Source organism: Hippichthys cyanospilos, chromosome 10, assembly GCF_059441005.1.
Source record: "Hippichthys cyanospilos isolate Australia breed blue-spotted pipefish chromosome 10, RoL_Hcya_1.0, whole genome shotgun sequence".
In the NCBI taxonomy this organism is placed as follows: domain Eukaryota; kingdom Metazoa; phylum Chordata; class Actinopteri; order Syngnathiformes; family Syngnathidae; genus Hippichthys; species Hippichthys cyanospilos.
Genome location: NC_142378.1, coordinates 7,187,099 through 7,204,560, shown reverse-complemented (window position 1 = coordinate 7,204,560; position 17,462 = coordinate 7,187,099). Strand labels below are relative to the sequence as shown.

Genomic DNA, 17,462 nt, shown 5'->3' with positions numbered 1-17,462 from the left:
ATAAGCTTAGAGATTTAAAATCTTTTGACATTGCTACCAAAAGCAGTTAAATGTTTATTAGTTTTTCTAATTTAATTTCATCACTGCCCAAATTATTTGTACAAGGTACATTTATGTGTTGATCCCAAACAGGTAAATATCTTGTGGAATGTCTTTCCAAAATGGTAAAATCAATTCTGCACTGCACTTTAGCAGGCGTTCATTGTGCCTTTTCTATTTTTGCCTTTTGTATTTTCTCTCCTTGACTTTTGCAGTTGCATCTGCAAGGAAATGAGCTTGCAAGGAGGACTTTTGTTTGTTCCATTTTTGTAAGTGCCTTCTGTGGTGAAGGTGTTTTATAACCTTATATTCACCAATTGCCACACCAATGTTGTTTCCAGGAGGGATGCATAGAATGATGGATGGAATACTTTTGTGAAAAAAAATACAAGTGCGAAGATTCTAATGACAAAATGCATTAAATGTAACCGGAACAGTAACTATACCCGCAGTTTAGCCTTAATGGTAATTTTCATTTGAATTGCAATTCTGTTCTTGTTTTGTTTGTAGTTCATACTTCCATTTGAATTACTTGTACTCTTGTTTTTGCTGTGCGGTTAGAATGATTTCATTGCTCATTATTGTACAGGTTTAATCAAATAGGTGACTGGTAAGTATGCATTTTCTTATGTGAATTTCCGGATTGCCGATAAATGCTTTTATTCTGACAACAAACAGTGGAAGTATACTGTATTTGCCATCTTTGGGAGATTGACAGGTGGAAGGAATATTAACCTGGACAGAGAGAGAGAGGGAGGGGGGCTCGGCATCCCTAAGCCGCTTCCAGCGTGGGCTCCACTCTCCACTGGCTCCGCGCCGTGTAAGTGGCAACATGCGGCGAATATGCTCCAGAGGGGCTTTGCTCACCCTGTGCTTGGTTCCTGTCGTGAGTACATTCTAAACTTCTTCTTTCAATGTGTTTTGCTGGAAAATTGAGAGTTTGAGGGGTTGATTTGCTGAAACCGTAACACAGGATTAGTTCAGTTTCTATTTCTGTGTAATTTCTCTTACTGACTTGTGGCGTAAGCTTCAATCAGAATGATAGCATGCAAAATGGAGCTCTTTTAGGTGATTTTGAGGTCAATTAAAATGACATCAATGCATTTTTGAACTGGTGAGCACAATGATGGGTTATGGGAGGTATGTGTCAGTTTTTTTCAATTGATTGGTTGAATGAAACTGTATTGTCTGAAAAAAGACTCATTTTACTCCATTTATACTTTTCACAAGAAATCTGTACAGACATCTGAATTTTCAGCTTTTAAAATATTTGATCATACAGTATGGTACTTCTTATGGTTTAAGAGTTGCAATTTTCATAGGTATGTATATGGACTTCCAGCCCACTAAAAATGGATTCCTGATGTCTATAGTCGTCAATGGCAGTGAATGAGTTAAGTTCTGCAAAATGTCAGTTATTTATTTACTGTTAATAATACTGTTACTATTATTTATTTACTGCAAGTAATGCATGTATCTCAGTGACGTATGTTGTCGAGTTGAATTAGCCCAATGACTGCCAGCCTAATAAAATAAGATCATTGACGTCCATAGCCTTCAGTGGCATTGAATGAGTTTGTTTTTGTATTTGACAATGAAATGCCAAACATATCTTTATTGCCATAATCTTAAACTTTGGTTCCAAATCAATTGATCACAATAAAACTCTTACATGCGTGAATTACGTCCAAAATGCAAAAAACACGTGAAATTTCCCGACTGCAATGCGGGTCTACACACTATAGAACAGCCAGTTTGAGGAGGGTGTGCACACTTTTGGTGCACACATGGCCTCAGTTTTTAAATTTGACTGCTTTAAAGTTTGCACTCACAAGGAAATCAGGGTTCAGAACATTTTAAGATTCAGCAATTGATTGTTGATTGATTATTGAAACCGTGAGAGGAAACAGAGGCGCAGATTTGAATTACTTTCTGTTTGTTGTCTGCCATTTAATTTCTCACCGGCTCAATTTATTTGGGGCAAATCAAGAGTGCGGCTCAGCCACAAGACAAATACTCCATCTGTACACTTGCGTGCATGCGCACAGCCTCTGATGGTCTCCTCTTTAAACCAGCAGCTGTTATACGGCAGCCTTCGCCACTCCATTCCCACTTCCGCTTATTTCCAGAACCAAATGGAATTCAGAGAGGCGGACAATCGATCAGTGCGGTGATCAACGTCGCCGCTGCGCGAATGTGAACATGGCCGCCGCCGCTCATCACAATGTTCCACTTCAATCTCGCTGCATCGCTGCACGGAACTAGAGAATGATAATAAGCTGCAAAACACTCACATAAGTGCACTTGGACCAAAACAAAACACACACAAACACACACACAAGCAGCCACTGTGAAAAATGACAAGTCATTTTGCTCATTCACTTTGATTGAAAATTTCCCCTTTGACATCCGACTAGACAAGATGACCACATGTTTTTGGCTGTGTTTTGAAAATGAATGAGATTGAGAATATGGTTTATGTATGGACTATTTTTAGACTGTGAGTTAGACCTAGCTGTGTATAAAACTAAATGAAACTGACAACAGCATGAATGGAAAATGCTCATTTGTAGCAAAACAAATTTAGAGTTCTAGCCATAAGACACTAATAGGTGCCCAAAAGCTACTAATTTGTGGCAAGTACAAAAAAAACTTCCCAAAATGAATTGAAATGTAACCCCCCCCCCCCCCCCACACACACACGCACACACACCCAAAGGACATTGTACATCCCATCAAGTCAAGGGACTGGCCTGTGAATAGCAAAAATATGTGTCTAATTGAACGAGAAAAAAAAAACTGGAACAAATGATTAAATTGTTAATTTGCAAAGTTTGATGGCTAATCCCCAATAATTGGACATTGGCCCTTGCATCCTTCCGTTTTTCTGTATGTGGCCCTCAAATGAAAAAGTTTGGACACTTCATACTAACATGTCTGCCGTTCCATGTCTTTGTTTACCGTGCCTTAATACCCGTGGTGATGTTTTCAAAAACAAGAAGCAGTGAAGTGACCCCAATCAGACACCCACTTTACTGGGTGGATAGTAGATAATGGGCAATGACCAGAAACGGAATGTGAGTGGGATTTCGTTCCATAAATGCTGACTGGTCAGCGTTAACCTTAGACGCACTTGTAAAATAGTAAACTCATAAAATCTAATACAGAAACAGTGAAACTGTCAAATTCTATCTTTGCAAAGATTATACCAGTCAGGCAAAATGTTGATTCCAACCTATTTGCTTCAAGCATTTTTTTCCCTTTTAGGAATGTAATAATGTATTTGAGTTTATTTTGGCTAAGAGCTTTGCTGTGGCTCGCTACATGAACGTATTTGTTGCTATCGTGAGCTGTGGCTGCAGTCACACCTGGGTGCTTTTCCTTGATGTGGAAGGCCAAACTTGAGCTGCTTCTGTGGTCAGTAAGTTCCTTCTTAAAGAAATTGCATACCTTTGTCAAAGGTGTCCTTTTTTGAAGGAAAATTGACCATTCATTGGACTGACAATTCTTACATGCCGATTTTCGCATTTTACTTCTGCTCCCCTGAACTTGCCCTCCCACCCGCAGCAGGAGCCTATCAGGTTATGCCAAACACAATGGCAGCCAATCGGTGATGCTTCATAGAATTAAACCTTGTTTTGTTTTTTTAAATGCAACAAATCAACTTAGAGAAAACAAAGTTTTCAAAAATTAAAACTTACACCTACTTTCTCTATTTTGTGACTTTAAAGCGAAACGAATGACAATTACTCATCATATCTCAAGCTAACGCCGCTCATTAAATCGTTAGCGTGACATTAGAAGCAGCAATTTGCTCAGGTTACTTTCCGGGCCCTTTTTTCCCTGCAGATGGAAACGGAAATGCCGCCGCACACCTCTTGCCTATTTGGCAGCGGTTCTTTTTCTTTGCTGCCGAGCGCCAAGAGGATTGTGTGCCCCTCTGATCTTCCCCGTCGTGTGTTTTCTTTTGTTTTTCTTTTAAGCTTATTACGGTCGTAAAAACAATTGGAGGAGGACGTACCGAGGGAAATACATGAGAAGCTTCTACCTTTTTGGAACACGTTGATTGCTGTGTATTTGAAGTCACAGTGGTCGCCCGGGATCGTGTGTTTGACCTTTTCTTTTTGGTGCTAATCTAAAAGGAAATGTGTGCGATCACTCAGGGACTGTTTAAATTACAGCTTCCGATTATTGAATCTGCCTGTGCAAATGTATGCATGTCATAAAACCTAATTGGATTGGATCTTCTGACCTTGTGCTTTAGTTCATCTGCAATAGAACTTTTAATTCATTCAATACCAAAGATATTTGTATGTCTTTACAAAGTCGACTTTGTATCCAAGGTTTTTTTTTTTTTTATTATTATTATTAGAATAAAGGGCGGCCTGCGTGAGTTAATGGCCAACATAATATTTTTATAGGGATTCGCCTTTTTTATAGCATCATTTAATTAGGTGGAAATTAATTAATATTTTCTCTCATTATAAAACCTTTCCTAACCGTGAAAGCAATTTTTGTAAGTGCAGTTTTAAATTTCGTGCCTATCATGTCAACTTTGACCAGCATGCCTCAAGTATGCTTGGCTAATTCATCTATTTTAATAATTAATTCAATTTTACTTTCATGATGATCAAGGTTTCTTTATTGTCATTACACATGCACAAATACAAGACAATTTTTACATTTTTATCTATTTGTTGGCTTATTTTTTTTTAGCACTGAGGTGGTCGTTTTGACATTTTCCACAACAATGAAGCCTGTCGCACTTGTTACTGGATGAATGAGAAGAAATTGACTTGGATGTATTATGTGACCGATAGGTTTATTGTTTATCACGTAAACACGTTTTAACCGTTTTATACGTTGCCGCCGGCACTTTGTCCTGCACGAATTGTGATTAATTTGATACAAAAGCCTCTAATCAATTAGATTACTTGTTTTAATTGGATCTTTCAACTAATAAATCTCAATCCAAATGTTAAATATGTTATTCATCCGTCTTCTCGCCAGCTCACTAACAAGGCTTTCTTATTTGTCATATTGTGAGACAAATGTCACTCTGTAATCAAATACTGTATAAAAGTGATGGTGAGTGGTTATTTGGCGCGGTGGTGATGCGAGCGGTGCCAGGCTGCATCTCCTGTGGCTCTGACTTTGATGGAGTGCAAAGTTGCTTGAAGCCAAAACAATCTTGGCCCTCCACAGGGACAAACGCCTTTAATGAATTAAGCAAAAAGGAGTAAAAGTCACATATGTGCACCTCATAAATAAGTCTCGAGTCTTAACCCTCGAGCTTCAAGTGTTTCCCAAGTTACTGTGGCAACAAATCAATTAAGTCCCGACTAAGAAAGTCCTATCAAATCTTTTTGTTCCTTAGAGTGCAGCTGTTCAAATGTAAACAAGGGGACACTTGTCAAGTCATAAATTTCAAGTCTAAGTCACGTCGAGACTTTGATTAAGTTCAGCTAAATAGTTCCCAAGTGCTGATTTAGAGGGGAATCAATAATATTAGGCTATACAGTACTGTACTTCATGATCAGGATTTCTTTAGTCTCTATCAGCCAGTTGAGAAATAACACAAAGGATGTATGTCTATTTAAATTACATTTTTAACCTTTGTACAGTATTTTGACTATTTTTGGGTCATTTTTCTCCACGTTATTCTTGCAGCGGATACACTCTTGGTCATGTGATAGCTAAATGGTTGTGCCTTGTTGGATTTTGGCATGTTGTCCCCATCTGGGTGAAATTTCAGCTCCTCTGTATTTTGTTTCAGTGCTTCCCCTTTGATGTGGAATAAATGTTATGTAAAAATCAAAGGATTGGATGAAAGCGCTCTAGGAATAAAGCTCAGTGGCATTTCACATAAAAGGGAAAGCATTGAGAGACACTGGGGAGCTGAAATTTCACCCGCATGGTGACAACATGTCAAAGTTCAACATGGCACAACCATCATATATCACACTACCAGAGGTGTGCCATCCCTGGGCTACAATACTGTGAGAATGAAGAGCAAGAAAACGTCCCAAAAATGGTCAAGATACTCCACAAGGATCTATCATTTTTTGTAATCTCTTGACAGCACTAGTAAAAACTACAGCATACTGCTGATCTAAACCTAGGAAATAGGTGACCAACATCCTAGCATTTTTTAATGAGTAGCAGGTGCATGCGATTTACGACTCACCTTTCTCTAAATACGCTTTTCTCCCATGTCCGCTGCATTTGCGTAGAACCCCGTTGATTCTCTTTGTGGTGTCTGTAGGCGCTAACAAGCCTGCACCCCGAATGCGAGTTCATCTTCCAACTGGAGAAAGACGAACGCCGCTGCCTGCGCTCCATCGCTGAGCAGGGAAATACAAGTGCACAAGGTGTGTTTTTGATTTTCAAACAACACCCCCCAGTTGATGTGTGAAATGTTTTAACAAGACTCCGCTGTGAAACACTTCTCGCAATTATACACATTGGAGTCTAATAACACCACAGGACTCAGCTGTCAACGAAACAATTAACGATAATGATGCCTTGATCGTTGAAAAAATAAACAGTTTGCTTGCACTGTCATGGCGTATCTTAAGTAGAGTATGGACTTCCTGATAATTTCTGGAAAATATATATGAAGTACCTAGGGATTTAACTAGCTAGCTAACAATAACAAATTAGTCTGTGATGTCATAGTAGCGCCAAACTCTGAAAAGCTTAAAGAAGAACTTCAGTCACAATGTGGTGAATTTAATTTTCTTGCTTTCAAAAAATAAATACTATTGTTCAGTCCCCACGCATAGGTGTTATTTTGATAAATTACTGATACATTTGAAATGTTGAGCATAACTTGATGTCTTTCACAATGCTAAAGGTTATACAAATTTGTCATTTTTGGGCTTTTCTGATTGGCGCTAGAAATGTTTAAGTTTTCAACTAAATACAATATATCTTAGTAGACATTACATTTTGCACATTAGTTCATCAGTTAACATGATTTCACTGTAGCAAGGAATTTAAAAAAGTAAGCTTTCTCCTGAATGTGGAGCAATAGTTCGAGATATTTTCATAGGATTTTCATAGGATTGAAAAAACTTTGGACCAGGGGACTAGATCTGAACAGATTTTATGTGGTCCACTAAAAGCAAATGCATCGTTTTCTTAAAATTTTTAAATTACAAAAGATAATTTTTAAATGATCTTTTTTTAAAAATGTTTATACTGTACATTATTTGAACAAACAGCTGGCCTCTAATTTCAAAACATAATAATAATTTTTTTGTTTATCACCGACATTGGGCCAAAACCTCAGGTCACATTTTGATAAATTACCAATTGTTTCAAAAATTCATATGATTTCTGAATTTTTGAATTTTCCGCTTTTTGCTTATATAGTTTCTTTATGTTTTTAATGTATTGGTTCACTGGCTTCAGCTATCAAAATGGAACGCTACAGAAGGGGGGAAAAATCATTCAGGTGCTATTCTAAATATAGCGTATTTTGTGGGCAATTTTTGAATTTTCCCGAAAAAACATGCCATTTTTCCTTTTCTACCTCCATCAGGTTGTCGAGCATTCTGGGACGCAGTGGTGTGTTGGCCTCATGCTGCTGTCGGGGAAACAGTTCACAATGCTTGTCCTGCTGTCTTTTCCCTCTTCAGAAACAGCACAGGTGACTTTTTGGCGTGATTATTTCCAATACCGTCGCGGTTTTTGATCTATAACTGCATGGGTTGTTATGAATGTTTGTCTATTCATATATTCGTTTGGCTTGTTCTTTCTAAAGATGAAATGACTCATGGATTGGATGCTCGGGGGGGTCGGCGTTAATTATCCGCTTTGGGAGGGTTAGCAGTGTTTTAGAAAAAGTCAGTGATCCGAAAGTGCCATTAAAATTCTGATCTCAATGACTGAACAATGTAATGTTGTGTCACGAGAGGCTGCCAAAGTAGGACGTGTATTTCGCTTAATCATCGAGTGATGCTCAGCAGGAGCGGCGCTAATTATGTTCATGATGCCAATTTTCATCCTGTTTGCTTATTAGTGCTGTAATTATAAAGCCCGGCTAAGTCATTAGGAGAAATAGCATGAAAAAAATAGATGTATTAGACTTTTTTTTTTTTTTTTTGCAAAGGATAGTGGGTGTTCTCAAAAAGAAAGCATTTTCATCCTCCAGGTATGGATTTTTTTCTCAACTGCGAGCTCAATATGTTTGTTCCCGAAAAAGTATAACTTTCCTATTTTGAAATTAAAAGCAATTTATCATGCCATTGCGTGCGCAAAAGTTATGTTTACTATTTAATGACACATTGCCAATTCATCAGGAATAAAGCGATTAATCAGAAGACTGGCCATGAAACCGCTTTCCCAGCATGTTCACCCCCCCCCCCCCCCCCCCCGCCCCCTTTTTATGCATATCCATGAGTAAGAGCTAATCTAATTAATCTCCTCTTTTGCATAAGGACATGTGAGCCGAAACTGCACCGATTCCGGTTGGTCCAGGCCGTTCCCGCCATATGACGTCGCCTGCAGTGTGGACGATGACATACCTGAGGTGAGAGACGGTGTCAAGCTGAGATGAAGTAAAAATGGCTTTTGGTTTGTTTTTCTGATTTATCTACATAATTTCCACTAGAAAGCAGAATACAATTATACTGCTACCTTGAATATACAGCGTATTCTATATTCATACTTGCTGTGATATTTTATTCAGTGGTGTGCTATGTGATTTTTCTAAAGTGAAATATGCGCCTTGCCTCAATACAGTTGAGCCTAATATACAAATACTGGAGCAAAGCAATCGCTTGTCATCCATCTGATTATAGCTGAAATTATCTTGTTGAAAATAGAATGTGGTATAATCGTTCAAAGAAAAAAATAAGCGAGAGATAATTGATCAAACTACTTTAGGCGTCACACTGCGTTTTGTGAAGGTAATAAAAACCCACCTGATATTCAAGTGATTGCAAGGTCTGATTTTACATGAATTAAGGAACTTTTTCACTTGAATCAATTTATCACGTTGCATTTCTTCACCATCTTCAAGTTAAAATATGCGAAAGGCTTTTTAGAGTCGTGTCACAGTCGTGTGGGATAATCTTCCTGGGAAACATAAAGGTTCTTCTTGTGGGTGCAGACGGAGCAGACCTTCTTTGCCACAGTGAAATTGATCTACACCATCGGCTACAGCATTTCTCTGCTGGTGCTGACTGCTGCCGTGGCCATCCTGCTCCTCTTTAGGTAGGCTGTCAATATGCACACATATGTATGTAATATATATATATATATATATATATATATATATATATATATATATATATATATATATATATATATATATATATATATATATATATATATATATATATGTATGTATATATATATATATATATATATATATATATATGTATATATATATATATATATATATATATATATATATATATATATATATGTATGTATATATATATATATATATATATATATATATATATATATATATGTATGTATGTACAAACACACTTATATAATATTTTCCTCTTTTACCAGGAGGCTCCGTTGCGCCAGAAACTTCATCCATATCCAACTTTTCCTCACGTTCATCCTGAAAGCCGCAGCAGTATTTATCAAGGACGCCACTTTGTTCTCCAGCGACGACACCAACCACTGCACCCTCTCCACTGTAAGACAAAAGGCCATCAGCTTTATTAGCTATTTCCTCTCTCTCATACTAACTCCTCACCTTTTTGTGCTCCTCCTCACTCTGCTCTGCCCAGTTTGCCTGTAAGGCCGCTGTGGTCTTTTGTCACTATTGCGTAATGGCCAATTTCTTCTGGCTCCTAGTGGAGGCGCTCTACCTCACTTCATTGCTGCTCTCGTCCTTGTACTACAGACGCAGGTGCCTGTGGGGATTCAGCCTACTCGGATGGGGTGAGACGCTCAAATCTATTTGCATTCCAATATTTGTTTGGCAATCTTCTAAGGTGGCAAATGTGTTAATGCTCTGTATTTAAGTAGAAGCGCCGATCCGATATTTGTTCTTTACTTATTTATTCAAGAGTATGATCAAGAATAAATAAATAAAAACAGTCTCAGCACAAGCATAGCTAAAAATTTACCTGCTCAGGAAACATAAGGACATTGGAAACAAGGATGTTGCACAAAAATTTAAGCCCCATTTTTAATCATCATAAATGGCCCACATAAGCATTTGTTCACTTGCTAAGCCTACACCTGTATTTTCCCCTAACTCCAACCTCCAATTAATTATAAATATACTGTACCAACAATAACCGCTGGGTGTCAGGGGTCATACGGGTCCCTAATGTACAATTTTCCATCCAGTAAATTTGCAAGCATTTAGGAATAAATGCATGGTGCTGTTTTGTGCATCTACCTGTTTTGACATTCTATGGTAATTTTTAGCCTGCTAGTGTTTTTTAATGCTTTTTGTTAGACGTGTCTAGATCAATGGCCCAAATCGGTCGAAAATGACACCAAGCCGGTATTTAATCTTATACATAGAGCACTGTCTATCCAAATTAATGCATTTTGGTGACCGTTCTTTTATACTGTAGTCATCAATAATAGAACAATATATGATGTTCTTAACTCATTCACTACCAACCCAGTTAAAATGGATTTTTGATGTCCATGATAGTGAATGAGTTAAAACATATGGAGACTATTTTGTGAGGAAAAAAAAACATAATAAGTCTCCTTAAAGCAAATGCCCGTGTCCAGTAAGATGTGTGATAGCGTAATTACCTTTTGCGCGGCCTCGCCGAAATAAAATGCATAGAAGAATTGAGTTTTGGCTTTACCTCGATGTGATCAGCGCAGAAGATTACTTCCATTGGAGAGCGGCACAGTGAGACGGGAGGAAAAGTGAGCATTTCATGATTTTATTCGGATTAAGGCCGAGATAAGACATGAAGGCTCTCGCTGCGCAAATTTAAAGGGTATCAAAAGATGGTGAAAATCTCATATTGATCTTAAAATGAGCCCAGTTAGGTTGGACAAAAAAAGAGCTTTCTTGCCTCAGTCCAGCGAAAGTCCCAGAAGTAGAAGACGTTGACATCATCTTAAATTTACCATTGATTTTTGTTTTTTCTTGACAGAATGGATCAATAGCACTTTTAGGGCTGTTAAAGAAACCTGAGTGTGTTTCTAGCTTCTTGTTGTTAAGGATTGTCTCAGCAAGATTGTTTTTTTTTTTTAACTCCCCAGGTGTTCCTGTCTTCTTCATTGTACTGTGGATTGGATCCAGGGTGTATTTTGAAGACACAGAGTTTGTATTTTCTCCTTCTTAATGTCAATCGTATTCCGCACAATGTAGTTATGAAGAAAGCTCAAATGTTAGTGCACTACAGAGATTCAGTTGACCTTTCAAAGAAGTGCATTATCTCCTGGACCCAGATTACTTTGCTACACACTAAAGAATGCCGATTTGTTTTTCCAACCAACTCACTGGGTAGCAGTGGATTTTTAGCAGCTTAGGGTTACTCTTCGACAAGCCTGGGTTAATTATTTCGACCCAACAATTTGGATTGAAAGCTGAATTTGATGATCTTAAAGTGGCCCTGATTTTGAATGGGTGCCAAACATTGAGTAAATTTAAAAGAAAATTTTTAGAAAATATTGGTTGTGGATGGATCAGGTTAAATGGAAATGAGTTGGATCATGAGGCAAAAAAGTGTATGTAATAAAGTTAGCAGGGGTGTCAAAATAACAGATTAATTGCGACCAATTAATTAGTCATAGTTTAAGTGTTATTTTTTAAGATAGTGTTAATCAAGATTTTCATTTCCAGCTTTCTGTAATCTGATTAGATCCCTTCCTGTGCATCGGCTACTTGTGCTTTAGTAGTTGGGGGTTGGAAAGCAAAAGTCAAGCAAAACCTGAAGTGGATACTGATTGGCTGTCATTAAGTTGGGTATGAAGTGATAGGTGCCTGTAGTTCAGAAGCAGAAGATGTGAAAATGCAGGAGCATTTTCCGAAGGATTTTTGTATTACAGAAGCAACTTAAGTTTAGCTTACCACATCAATCCAAAGTCCTCAGCTGCAACTTTAGCCACAGCTAATGATAGCAACAAAGAAGCTAAAGTAGCGGTCCAACGCAAATCTCTTAGCTCTTTCAAGAAAATGTATATGAACAACTGGAATTGAATGGCTTGTATAAAAAACGTTAATCTCTCAACATCCCTAAATCTTTGGATCGCAGCTCATCGGAATTCTTGGTTTCCCCCCTCTTTGGATCAAGATGTTGACCCAGACTTTTAAAGCACACTGTTCAAGGGTTATGTCTCTAAACGTCTCTTCCCTGTCCCTATTCCAGATGCTGGGACATCAATGAGGATTCATTCTATTGGTGGATTATCAAAGGCCCGATTGTGGTGTCCATTGTGGTAAATGTTGCTCATTGTTTTACTCCTGCATTGAAGTCCACTGCTCATTCCGCACAACACACCTCCCAGATTGTCATGCAGATGACTTGTTTACTCTCGTCATTGTCGAAACGCCTTCCTCCGCTGATAAAGCGTCATCATAAATTTCAATAAAGCATCTTTTGTGCGGATGCCTGTGTCCTATTTCGTTATATGCTCCACTGCACATATTGTTTACGCCGGCTGCAATAAAACAGCAAACCTCCCACCACCTCCGCCTCCCCAACTCAATCTCCTCTTTCTTTCAGGTCAATTTCATCCTCTTCGTCAACATCGTCCGAATTTTGATCCAGAAGCTGAGCCCCCGCCTGATCCAGTTTAACAACTCCTCACAGTACAGGTGATTCTTAGCAGTGAAGCTGAAGACTTGATCTTCATTTGTATGCAGTGGTGCTTGCTTTCAAGTGTTTAATGAATAAAGTTGAGTTGAGTAAGGGACAGAAGGTACTAAAAACCTGTATGACAATAAAAGAGTACCAAATGTGTGGCGCTAAAAATACAGCGAGATCTTGCGAGTGTAGATCGCCACACGATTTCTTTGTCTTGATACATGGGAAGACTCTACTTAGTTAATGCTCTGCATGACAGTAAAATGCCAACAAATATGGTAAGAAATTAACCAAATACAATACCATGCCATAATGTAACAACATGAACGCCTTGGTATATTTTCTGAAATTGTTCCCGGAAGCGTGTCACAGAAATGATTGACTTCACTGTGTTGTCCTGAAATCATGTTCAACTGCTAATTCAGGGCACTAAAAAAGGACTTAGTTACACTGGTCTGCGGCATAAATTAGCTGTTAGCTAGCAGCATGCCAGCGCCACTGAGAGCAGTCAAGTTACTTTTCAAAGGCAGTTTCAAATTACTCACTTCGATGCTGGCAGCTTGACAGTTGCCGTTTGTACTGATCACTTTTGGGAAAAAAACGAAAGTACAAATGTGTTCAGTGCTCATCACGTCAATTCATTGATCATTATGTATTGTGAAAGTTGTCTAAAATGTCAATTAATATTTATGTAAAATAAAAATTTTGTTTGTTGCCAAAATAATACAAAAAATATCATTCATGATATACTGTAAATGTTTTATTTGGGCTTATGTGTTTATTCGTTGTTACCAAGAAAAATAAACCAACAAAAAATCATTTTCTTATTTTTTCATCCGAATATCGAAACACACAATAGCTGCAGCTCTACAGTAGAAATACAAGATGCTCTGAGTTTTGCAGAGTTTGAAGAAAAGGATGCTAAAATGTTGGCAAATTACAGTTTGTCTCTTTTTATGTTTCGATTTGAATACTAGATTATGTTTCCATTTGCATGCTAGCTTGTTTTAAAAAAACTTTCATCTAGTTCTTATGGACTCAATCTGAGACATCTGGCCTTGTGAAAGTTGTGTCTCGTCCTATCCCTACTAAAGAAGTATTCTTTTCTGCAAAGTCAATTGTGTGCAAATCGAGTGATGAATTAATTCAGGCACTGACCACTTTACGAGAGGCATGATGGCAATACCTAATTGAAATGAGTCGGCGGATTAGCGGAAAGTGGGCTCATAGTGTACGTGATGAAAATAAAAAAACATGCACTGATGCAAAGCCGAGTTGGCTGTAGGCAGCTAAGTTGAGCACACACTACCTTTCCTCCCTACCCTTGTTCTATTACCATCATAAAAATGTACCGAGTGGTACATGACATAATAAGCAGATAGTGTTCCTGTAATGGAAATTTACCAGTGCAGGATGCTGTGTTTTGTTTTTTTTGTTTTTTTTTGTACTGAATGAAGCAGCATGTTATGTACTCTATTCCCTTTTTATTCACTAGTTTTATTTATACACTACTTTTTTTTAATGGTTGATTTGGGTTTGTTTTTTATTGTTCTTTTTTTTTATTTTTTACCGATCTATTTAACTTGAATGATAACAACCTTGGCAATACCATAATTCATCAAGAATTACAGTTGGTCCTTCATGATGAATTCATTGCGATTGGTGTGTGTGAGTTGGCCACCGGGGGCAGTGTAATACAGTCATGCAAACACAAAAAAGAGCTTCCCAATTTTTTAACTTAAAATAACAACCTTGGCAATCCCATTATTTAACAGAAGCTGACGAATTGCCGTTGGTCCATCATGATTATTTCATTGCGACTGGTTTGTATGATTTGGCCACTAGGGGCAGTGTAATACAGTCATGAAGACACAAATGAAGAAGACTTTCCCAACTACTGTGACTCAGTAATGTGCAGTATTATCGTTTTTTTTTTCCTTTTTCCCCTGAGGATTAAAAAAATACTCTTTGGGAGTAATGTTATGTTGCATATCTCTTTGTGTTTAGAGGGTTATAATATCACAATTGTCAATAATTTACTTGAGCTGAATTGCAATATTTGGTGGGGTTTTTTTTCTTTTTTTTTCAAACCAAATGTGTATTTCACTTTATAACTCTTCCCATCCTGCACTGCATGTGTTTGTTCCACCAGACGGCTTACCAAGTCCACCTTGCTGCTCATTCCCTTGTTTGGCACCCACTACATCTTTTTCAATTTTCTGCCCGACTACTTCAACGTAATCCTGCGCCTCTACATTGAGCTCTGCATTGGATCCTTTCAGGTAGCTTGTGTTCCACTTCCCACTCTACTAGTAATTCACTTTTTAAACATTTTCTCTTACAAAAGTGCTTCAGACAAGTCGTGCCAACATTTGATCAGCTCTGTAATATATATATATATATATATATATATATATATATATATATATATATATATATATATATATATATATATATATATATATATATATATATATATATATATGTGTATATATATATATATATATATATATATATATATATATATAATTATATATATATATATATATATATATATATAATTATATTATGTCATTATATTTTCATCACAGTCACAATCACATTTTTCAAAAACTATTTTGTATAACGTTGAAAAGTTATTCACTTAAAATTGTGAAATTAGCATAAAATCCTCAAATCAAAATATTGAAGCTTCATGAAGCGTCCATGTTATTGTTTTATTCCTCTGGATGGTGCTCTTGGTGGCTTCTTTGAACAGAGAGTGCCATCTAGGGGATTAAAAAAATATCACAACTGTGTCCATTTCTACCTGTAACATAAAGCTGTTGAACAATTGCTTTTAGTACAACTCATTTTGACGGGGGAGAAAACAACATTTTAGAGGAAACAAACCATCCCTGTACTTCTGTTTAGTGACTGCGTTGTAAATGCAATATTCATTAGCAGATTCAAATTATATGAATTACTGTTCCGTAAGAGTCATCTCCCTGAAGGAAAATGAATAATGTATGAATTTACGAGTAGGTCCGGCCAATGATTGCTCTTGAAACCAAATGCAAGAGTTGTTTTCTCCCTTGAAACTAAATGCAAGTTTTTTTCCCGTTCATAAGCATGGGAGTCGGCAATCAAGCGTCCTGAGGTAATTAAGTTCTTGGTACCCTCCAGTCTGGTAATTAGGTGAGGAAATGAGACTATTAACAGTAATAGTCCATCAACAGTTCCAACAGGTGTTCGCTTTTTGGTAAATGGTCAGATACTGTAAATCGCATTAAGGACTTGTTTTTTTCAGGGGCTGCTTGTCGCAATCCTGTATTGCTTCCTCAATCAAGAGGTGAGTGCACGACGCACACAAATCTGTCATTAACAGTATTCAATTCGACGACGGCCATTTTGGTCTGAAGCAATAATTTTTTGGCGAATTCCAGCGTTCATATTTTTCCAAACGGCTACTACTTGTTGGAGAACTCAAATAATTAATTGTAATAATTCAGCCAGCTCCAATGCCATCGAGCATGGCGGAAAGTGTCGGTAATTTCGAGGAAAAAAGGCTCCTTTCAAAAGAAATGACTGAAGCCTGACTAAAACTAATACGCCTTTTTGTCCAAAACTAAAATGGCTGCCAAATAAAAAAATGTGTGTGTGTTTCTTTACTGCTATACTTGTGAGAACCGCTCTGAGTTTTCTACCGACATAGTGAGAACATTTTGGCCGGTCCTCACTTATTCAGACCTCTTTTTGAGGGTCAAAACTTGCTTTTGGAATGTCAAACTCATTATAGCTTGCAGCCTTTTGGAGGAAAATCTATTCCTAAATAGGCCAAACCAATGAAATCATTGTATATATTTATATAACTTTAAAACAACAATTTAGAAAAAGAAGAAAAAAATGCTGCTCATTTTTACACTTTACTAAATAATCTCACGGGCTGGATTAAACCCATCAGTGGGCCAGAATGGGCCCGCGGGCCGTATGTTTGACACCACTGGCTTTTGGGCTAGGAAATGCAATGTATAATCTTCATAGGACGTTCATTGTGGGAAAGTGATTACGCAATTTGTTGTGATGGGCAAGGAAATGCAATGCATTGTGTTAATGGGATGCCCCCACTAGAATAGAAAGAAAAAACAACCTTGTGGCTGTGTGTGTTTGCGCTTGGATTTTGCAGCATGGTGGGGACTAAGACCCGTGTTTTAATTTCTTCTGTTTTTTTTTCTTTCTTTTCTTTATGGTAGGTTCAGGTTAGGGTTAGGCAATCATTTCTAATGGTTAGGGTTAGGGGCCAGTCAACGCATTATGTCAATGGATGTCCTCACAAGTACAGCCGTACAAACGTGTGTGTGTGTTACAGGTGCAAAAAGAGATACACATGCAGTGGATAAGGTGGCAGGAGAGAAGCTGTGGCGTGGTGTCCCCCGCGGCCAAGGGCAGCATGATGGACACACCATTCTAGATGTGACATCACATCACACTCACACACACGTAGCTCTGCTTCTAAAGACTAATTGTATGTCCCATTCTAAGAATGAGAAGCAACTTTTAAACCATTATACATACCCACTATACTTATATCTTCTCATTCTGGTTTGTAAGGCAGTTTTACACAACCCTTGTATATATTGGGGTCCATTTTACTGTAATTCCACCGTTACAAGTATGCTGCTCAGC

The 17,462-nt window shown here is 37.7% G+C and overlaps 1 protein-coding gene across 1 annotated transcript; it reads left to right on the top strand.

Annotated features, from left to right (window-relative positions):
• Positions 1–91: 91 nt before the first annotated feature.
• On the top strand, positions 92–17,386 carry ghrhrl (growth hormone releasing hormone receptor, like). Its single transcript, XM_088425201.1, has 13 exons — positions 92–925; positions 6,305–6,410; positions 7,586–7,693; positions 8,484–8,575; positions 9,158–9,261; positions 9,571–9,703; positions 9,798–9,951; positions 11,251–11,311; positions 12,360–12,429; positions 12,717–12,808; positions 14,950–15,079; positions 16,087–16,128; positions 17,146–17,386. Exons 1-13 carry the CDS (start codon positions 872–874, stop codon positions 17,245–17,247), a joined length of 1,248 nt encoding a protein of 415 aa, XP_088281327.1. The 5' UTR covers positions 92–871; the 3' UTR covers positions 17,248–17,386.
• The last annotated feature ends 76 nt before the right edge of the window (positions 17,387–17,462 follow it).